Below are 8,485 nucleotides of genomic sequence, written 5' to 3'. Positions count from 1 at the left end.
TTTGTCAAGAACAGTTCAAGGATCAGTGAGTGCCAGCAACGTTCTGAGTATGAAGTCTATTAGTAAGAATATACTCCCTTAGTTGTCATTGGATGACTGTCATTGATGCACAACAGCAAAATTAATTAGAAGCTCTGTGGTTACAAAAGCTCTTTTCAAAATCTGAGCCTCAAATATTAAATTCCTTTAAATAATAAAAAAGAAAATGCATGTTGGGTAGGCCTTTATATAACAGCTTATAATCACCAGGCCAGTAAATCACTTCATAGAGCGTGGATAGTTAATCCCTAAAGCAACTTTATTACAGACAAAAATGAACACCAGGTACTTTTTGTTCAGTAAAAATCTTTTAGAAAGGATGGTCATTTTTTTTTTGATCACGTTTGTGCTGAAATGGATGTTCCTGCTAAAAACAGATTGAACTGAAACTTCAGACATTGGATCTGTTATCAAGGTGAGGCAAAGCTTTGTGACTGTGAGCAGTCGCATCTTGCAGCCAAGAGGAAATTAACTTCTCAAACAACACTGCATATCTGAGATAATTCTGAAGTCCTTGGTACTAACCATCACCAGAGGCAAAACAAATTCTGGAACAAATGGGTCTGATAAAAGTAAAGCTACAAGTGTCGTCAGGTTTATCTTGGGATGGCTGTCCTATACCTGCTGAAGCAGACTGACTGTTTAAATCGTAGAGCAGTAACTTCTATTTTTAGTTAATATAGAGCATTCAAAGGAAGCAGGCCAACCAGAAGTGTGATACTCCTTTATGTTAAGTAGCTCCTTATCACCATACTTCAGACAAACTTTATTTTTGGAGATCTGCAGGAATCTGCTGGCAGCCTTTGCCTTGCATGCAGTTAAAACACTTGTTACAGAGCAAGGCAGCATGCTCTGAAGGTGTCTGCAAGGACTCAGCAGATTCTGACTGCCAGTGTCTTGCCAGAGAAGCTGATCTGCTGCATCACATCCCAGTGCAAGGCAGCAGCCCCTGACATCTGAGTTTGTGCTTGCAGAGGAGAAAGAGTCCTGCCCAGCTTTGTGCAAGGCAGTGACTCTGGTCTCCTGCTGAGGACGGTGCTGTTGCCTTATTTTTTCTCTACTTCAAAGCTGTGCAAGTAATTCAGGTATTCTGTTTAATCTGGCAGAACACACTCTTTTTCATAGAATACACATGCAATATGAAAGTAATGAATCCCCAGGCTTTAGAAGTATTTATGTATTGCTGCCTTCATAGACTTATAGCTGAGTTACCTCAGTATTTGCTAACTCCAGAGAAGATCTTATCTTGTAATAATAAGGTAAGAGTGGGTAATGAGTGGAAGATTTGAGTGTATATCCACAGCGATTGAAATCAAATTGCTCTGCAGGATGGTATGTACTGCACCGAATATCATAGAAGTCTCAATGTTTTTATCTAGGAAGCTGAACTTATAAGAAATATCCAGGAGCTTTTGAAAAGAACTTTGATGCAAGCTAGTAACCAGATGCGGTAAGGTGTTTTTCTCAATACCTCAGTGGTTAATTTATATATAGGCAAATAATTCCTGGCACACCGGGGTACAACACCCAGTGGATAAAGTTCATACCAATGTGTTTATGAGCTGTGTGAATTCCATTTAAACCTGAAAAGATGTACTCACTGATGAAACTTTAGGATTAGCAAGGAAGGTAAGGCAAGGTGGGAGCCATGCCCTTTCATAATTTCCAGTATATTGCTTCATATTTTCAGTCCTAATTTCTAGTATGTGTATTCAGTTGTCCAGTTTTCCAATGCTAAACCAGAATTTAATAAAATATTATCTGGATATTACTCTCTCTTTTTGCACTTTGTGATATATTGAAACTGTAAATCTTTTACAATAATTTGTCTGATCAAAGGACCTTTTCAAGATGAGTTTTTTGCCGCCAGATGTCACTATAAACTTACAATGTGGAATTTAACTCAACCTTCCATATCAGTTCATTGCACTTCAAAGGGAATATTTGTTTTTAATTTATATCAAACCCTTTCAAAAGAAGATGTTAGCCAAATCCTCAGGTGCATCAATATGATGGGGTTAACGCTGGAAATGCTGGTATTTTACTTTAAATTTATTTTTTCATCTGGTTCAATTTTCGCTATTCTACCAGATAAAATGAAATTTTATTTTTAAAAATAATGTTTTTAAATGTAGAATAATTTACAGTAGTTCTATTATATCAGTTTTCGTATCAAAGTAATCTACTGAGTTTAGGCTTCTCTTTTTATAAATGTTTTAAGATCATTTTTGGATCAGCAGCATCACTGGGCGGCAGAATCTTTTTAATTCCTTAGGTAAGAGTGACATCTGGTGTTAACAGTTGATAAAGACTCACTGTCTTCTGTAATCTGAAGTCATTCTAATTAACTGGTTGATGTTTGACTCATTTAAATGACAACAAAGCAGCAGTTTCAACTCTTAACAAAAAGGAAAGTTTACCTTCTCAATTTTCTGTGACAAAGACACAGCCTATCTTCTTAAACATCTATAGTTATGTTGAATTGTATTGTTTTCTATTAACCATGTGTGATAATAATGATGGCCTTTTCAGATTAAATCGAGACCACAAAGAGATTTGTGAGATGGACTGGTCAGACAAAGTTGAAACGTACAACATTGATGATAAATGTGGAAGATACAATAACCAGAGCACCAACATCCAGTTTCATCCTAGCTCGGTGAAGTTTGAAGAGAGGTAAGCAGTTCTCATCATTATCCTCCACAAAAACCCTGGTAAGATATGATACATCCTTTGCATCAGTGAAAGCTATAATGCTGCTCTGAATTAAAGGTGTTATTGCTGCTTTGCACATGTGATGTCATTGCTTTAAAACAGCTACATGGATAGCAGTGGTAGTGCTACCATTTCAGCATGCCACACCACTTATGACGAAGTAGATTCCTTGTATGCAGACTGGTTTTGTTGAAGTTTTTCTTCGAAACAGTTGGCTTTACCCTATTTTATTTTTCTTCTTGCAGTGCATCAACACCAGAGACATGGGCCAAGTTCAGTCACGACAACATCTATAAGGCAGAACGAGAAAAACAAGCTTCAGTTAATCTTCGTGCTTTAATTGATAATATTCTTCATGACGTATCTGAGGACCTGAGGATGCAGTGTGCTGCTGTTAATGAGGCTTTTGCCAAACATCTTGAGGAGCTAGATGATACAAAACATAAACTAGAGCATCATTTGAAAAAAGTAAGTGTTATTTTTGAAATGCGGGTTACAGGCATGATAGCATCGTTTGAGAAGATCATGGTAAAATTATCCTCTAGAAAAAAAAAAATCTAAAACACTATTTTGTGTCAGTTTAGTATCTGATAAGAGTCTTCAGTGCTGGATTATGGCTCCAGTTCAGCTTGTTCTGCTGTCTGCTGTGCTGCTTCCGTAGCAGCAGCAGTTCCTGGCAAATTATAAGAGGTGTCTTCAGACTCTGCTCCTTCTCCAGTGTTGAAAAGCTCCTATTTCTGTGTTAGGCTATTGGGAGGTATGGAAAAAACAAGTCATTCCTTAGCACCTGTGCAGTAATGACAGCTGGGCAGACTCTATTTTCTTCATGTGTGTCAGTAGTTATGAAAGAGAAGGAATTCAGAATTTCCTGTCTTTTTCTTCACTAATGCTAGAAAACCATACAATTCCAAGCTGACCAGCAGTTCGTAATCCTATTCAAAATAACTTGAGCTTTTCTTGGATAATTTACAGTTAAAGATTTACAATTAAAAGCAATTCATGGAAGTGGGATGTGTTGTGAGGAGATGTGAAGAGTTTTTGAACAGGTTACAGCATATTTTCCGCTGCTTTTCAACACAGAGATCAGATTCTCGGTGTAGGAGTAGAAATAAAGATGTCAAAAACACTTTTGTGCTTCTATTTCTTTTATATTCTGGCCAAATAGGAGGTCAAAACTGTAAGTGACTCATTGGGACCATGATGAAATGTATAGCATGCACAGAGACGAGTTTTTCTAAACAGTTCTTTTTCTTGGGTATCCTTTTCAGACCCTCAAGGAGATTGGAGATCAAGAAGCTAACATTGCTGCTCTCAAGCAAGCTATCAAAGACAAAGAAGCCCCAATGAAAGTTGCCCAAACGAGGCTGTATGACAGATCTTTTAGGCCCAATGTTGAGCTCTGCAGAGATGCAGCACAATTCAGGTAAACACTGTTAAACAAGTTCTCCAAGATGTTCATTCTATCCAGAGGTGATGTTAGATAGCGTTTGCACTTTTTAGTGGCAACATAGGGCCTTTAGCTTTTATCGTGAGGTTTGATCTGATATATGAGAAATAATTCAATTGACTAAAATCACTGCAAAGAAAGCATTATTTTAACCTAATGTATTGACAAACAGAAAATGTATAGACACCACTCTGATGTTTACTTCTATGCTTTTTTCTCTGAACTGTGTAGTTTCTTTTTGATTTAAATGATCCAAAAAATCTGGCTACGTGTGGATAATTTGCCATTCTTTAGCTGTTAGCAAAAGTTCACCACAAGGTGGACCATGTGCTGAAAGAATTATGTTTGAAGTATTGAGAATGTAAATGGGCTGCGCATATCCACAGTCTGAGACATGTCCTTAGTACTCCAAAGAACTGGGCTGGTGGCATTTGATTTTCAGTAATAATCCGTTTTAAAACTAGAGGTCAATAAATCCTTTCAAATTAAAGGTCTGAACGTCACATTTGTCACTTTTGATCTCATTATAAGCCTTGTAATTGATTCTCATCCTTCACATTTTCCTGCCCTTAGGAAAAGTGGGGGATCAGCTTTTGCAGGCTTACAATTTACTTGTAGCAAAGATGTCTTCCATTCAAAGCCAATATGCTGTTCTTTACACAACAAGGAAGAAGTTATAATTAATCCAAATGCTTTATGCCACTGCAGGCACACTCATTTAGGTCCTGATTCAGCAAATCATTCTTGTGCAAGCTTTACAGTATGTATGTTTTCTTTAATGGGATCTAAGGACATATTCAAGTCCTTTGCTGAATGGGCATGTGTTTAATTGCCATGCTTATTCTGTTTGTATTTACTCAGTTCCCATAGCATACAGGATTTTTGTTTTCCCAGGAAGTAAATATGTGCAGACAGAGATTGCAGTAAAGCACCTAACCTACACTTACTTTCAGCTGAAGTGATGTGCTTTTTAAAAATTGTATTTCTTTTCTTTTCTTTCTTTTTTTTTTTTTTTTTTTTTTTTTTTTTTTTTTTTTAATGCCGTGCTGCCGCTTCTTAAAAAACCTACATGCATTTTAAGCAAAGACTGTTTTCTGATGCGTGGTACAAATATCATCTTTAATACTTGAGTTTTATACCAGTGAATAGATATCAAAAACCAAGCTTAAAGAAATGCAGATACAGTTAAACTGGGTAACTCACTGAACAATTTCTGTTTTAAAATTATTAATACAAGTGTCCTGCACAGTGGGAGAAGGTAAAGATGAATAGTTCCACTGTTCTTAGTGGCAAAAGGCATGCTTAACGCTATCTAAATCATGTGAGATTTCAGTAAAAAACTGAAAGTGAACTGGTTTTCGCTAGGTGTGTAGGATCTCAAAGAGGTCCTACAGGTCTAAGTCCTGTATCCCAAAGTCTCAGGTACCCTTTGATGCATTGGGATCAATCCCTCCTGTCTTTGTTGATGAGTGTTATGCTTCTGCAGCTGTTGATCTTTATTCCTGTTACAGTTCATATGTCCTTGGGAACACAGACTAGATTCTGCCCATTTTTATATTACTTATGTAATTCTGTTCAGGTTGATCAATGAAGTTGAAGAACTAACGGAGTCCATTGAATCTCTGAAGAAAAAACTGCTAGAAGCTGAACAGTCTCTGAGGAACCTGGAAGACACACGGATGAATTTAGAAAAAGAAATAGCTGTGAAAACAAATAGTATTTTTATTGATAGGCAAAAGTGCCTGGCTCATCGCACACGCTACCCTTCTACTCTTAAATTAGCAGGTTACCAGTAGTAATCTCTGTACTAACTATGCAAAGTCTGGAAGAAAAGTATAATTTAGATTCTTTCATAGAAAACACACGGGTAATATTATACACAGAAGTACTGTTATTTTCCTTATTTGTATTAAAATGCAGTAGTATAACACGTCTGGCTTTGAGTCCTGCCTTTAAAAAATTGGTCTGAGTGCAAATCTGTATAATCAGTTTAAAATACAGTTTAAAGGCAATTCACTGTATCTAGAAATTATCTATACCCTATTTGCATAACTTGCACAGTATGTGGTATTTGGGGTTTTCACCCTAATAAATGAATATGTTGGGTGAGTATTTAATAATGTACACAGGTGTGGACATACAAAGTTTATAGCTTTCTAGCATTTTCAGGCAGACTGAAATGAGAGCAATAAAACTGCTTGCCTGACAGAAGATCACATGAGCAGCAAGGAAATAGAGGATAGACTTTTAAGCTGTTCAAACATTATTAGTAAAAAAAAGTTTGCACAGGTTAGATGACAACATGACTATTGGCAAAAACACTCCCAGTCTGTGACACCTGCTTATCTAATCTGAAAATGAGTTCAAGGATTTTTAACTTTCAAGTCCATTCAATATGGCTTTTTTTTCAGGAAAAGAAAAAAAAAAAAAAAAAAGAAAGAACTAAACAGCTTGTGAATAGCAATCGTGCCTTTCAACTTAACCACTTGGATGTTGAATTGAGCTCTTGATCTTTTCCGCCTTTTCCCTGGAAGCAAGGCATGTGTTTGAACTATTATCCATAATGGAGAACGCATCAGATTCATCTACTCTAGTAGAGCAATGTAACAAATGTCATTCATCCATTAGCTTAGTAGGCCACTTGGTTGAAAATGTGACATGTGTCAAAAAAGGGAAATGATGACACAGAACTGATTTCCATTATGGTTTCCTGTATTACAGGTTTTTACTTTTAAAAAGCAGCTGACCAAAGAGAAAAAAAAAATCAACCTTCCCTTCCCCCCCCCAGCACACATATAAACCTAGCCAATGTACATCTCTGAATAGCCCTGCTCTGTTAACCAGAGCAGGAGAGGCCATTAGCCTATCTGTTTTGCTCACAGACAGCTATTTGTATTATCTTAACTCAGGATGTGCAGAGCAGTATTCAGCAATTGCCCTCCTGCTAAAAGCTACTACCATTTATTTCTTTGAAAACCAGCTGCATCAATGAGGGTGTTTGACCCAAGCCTCTATTTTGCAGGTTTTGTGTTCCAAGAGTTTTGTTTTGCATTTTTTAATAATTTCTTCTTTGTGATTATATTTTCATAGTCGAGACGCTGAATCCTTGTTAGACAGAAATGGCATGTGGATTAAAAAGAAGTCAAAAGTCACTCTGCTATGCATTTCTGGGTTATTCACAGAAACCTTTCAGAAAGTACAGAAAGGAGCAACATTTTCAAATTGACCTTTCTCACCCACTAAAGAAAAACCAAACTTGCTAGAGTTCCTTTCTTCCCACTAAGATTCGGACTCCTGACACCTCAGCTTTCCTCCTTTCCCCCAACACACCCTTTCTCCCCAACTCCTTCCATCTCCAAGTCAGTACAATTTATCTGATGGTTTGCTTTCAGCTGGCAGCACTGGAGCAGAGGTAATCCGAGGTGTATGCCAAGTGGCAAAAAGGTCAATCTCCATTTCCCTTATTTATGATGACCAGATTATCTCAAAAATCTCAATCTTGGAGAAAAAAACTGGAGGTGGGAACCATTTCCATTTCTTCAGTCCAACATCTATTACAGCAAAAGAAAAGTGATCTAAATCTCAGGTAGTAGAAAACTGAAGCAGTTGGGGTCAGAGTGGAATATGGGTTACAGTTATGGCAGATGGGACCATGGGACTATGCAAGGCCCCAGAACTATTATTTTGATTCAAGAGTTTTTCATGAGAGAGAAGAAGAGTGCTGTCATCTTCTCTGAGACTGTGTTGAGTACAAATAACCTTTTGCCCCATACAGGTTTGTAAATGGATCTTTCCCTAATTAAAGCCTATCAGTTTAATTTACCTTTGTGAACTAAATTACTCTGCCCTTGCTTTAGGCCAATCAAGGAAAATTTTGCTCTGGAAAACCTAATACATTGGCAGGGTGTAATCATTGCCCTATTCACATGGTAATAGATGAATACAAGCAAGTTGTAAGGTTTTGAATCAGATACAGGAGCTTCAAGTTTCTGTAATTATTTTTTATTTAATTGCTGATTTTTAAAAATTCATAATTGAAGCCACCACTGTAGCATGTAAACAAGTTTTTATATTATTATTTTTTTTCACAATGCATTTTAAGCTGAGGATTTACCAGGAAGGATTAAAAAGATGTTTTAGCTGGTTCTCACATGAGTTAGTGTCATGGGTGAGCTATAGCTTCCCCATGTATGAAAAGTATGAACATTTTGAACTTCATTAGGATTATATATATATTTTTAAATATATTGTTATAGTTTGTTATCCTGAAAGATTTCTGGTCAT

The 8,485-nt window shown here is 36.8% G+C and overlaps 1 protein-coding gene across 2 annotated transcripts; it reads left to right on the top strand.

The window, feature by feature from the left end:
* Positions 1–1,246: 1,246 nt before the first annotated feature.
* Positions 1,247–6,069, top strand: TEKT4 (tektin 4). Of its 2 annotated transcripts, XM_032197677.1 has the most exons (5): positions 1,247–1,489; positions 2,572–2,715; positions 3,000–3,222; positions 4,023–4,177; positions 5,781–6,069. In XM_032197677.1, exons 1-5 carry the CDS (start codon positions 1,467–1,469, stop codon positions 5,995–5,997), a joined length of 762 nt encoding a protein of 253 aa, XP_032053568.1. In that variant the 5' UTR covers positions 1,247–1,466; the 3' UTR covers positions 5,998–6,069. The 2 variants fall into 2 exon arrangements, with proteins under 2 accessions (XP_032053568.1, XP_032053566.1); XM_032197675.1 differs by lacking the exon at positions 1,247–1,489 and having other exon boundaries at positions 2,484–2,715.
* The last annotated feature ends 2,416 nt before the right edge of the window (positions 6,070–8,485 follow it).

The sequence above is a fragment of the Aythya fuligula genome, chromosome 15 (genome assembly GCF_009819795.1).
Source record: "Aythya fuligula isolate bAytFul2 chromosome 15, bAytFul2.pri, whole genome shotgun sequence".
In the NCBI taxonomy this organism is placed as follows: domain Eukaryota; kingdom Metazoa; phylum Chordata; class Aves; order Anseriformes; family Anatidae; genus Aythya; species Aythya fuligula.
This window is presented reverse-complemented; position numbering and strand designations above follow the sequence as displayed.

Excerpts from the sequence above, each read along its gene's own strand:
- TEKT4 (XM_032197675.1), top strand. The coding sequence starts at position 2,543 with ATGTGTGATAATAATGATGGCCTTTTCAGATTAAATCGAGACCACAAA. Across the intron at positions 2,716-2,999 it reads TCGGTGAAGTTTGAAGAGAG|TGCATCAACACCAGAGACAT; the intron begins GTAAGCAGTTCT and ends TTCTTCTTGCAG. Across the intron at positions 4,178-5,780 it reads AGAGATGCAGCACAATTCAG|GTTGATCAATGAAGTTGAAG; the intron begins GTAAACACTGTT and ends AATTCTGTTCAG.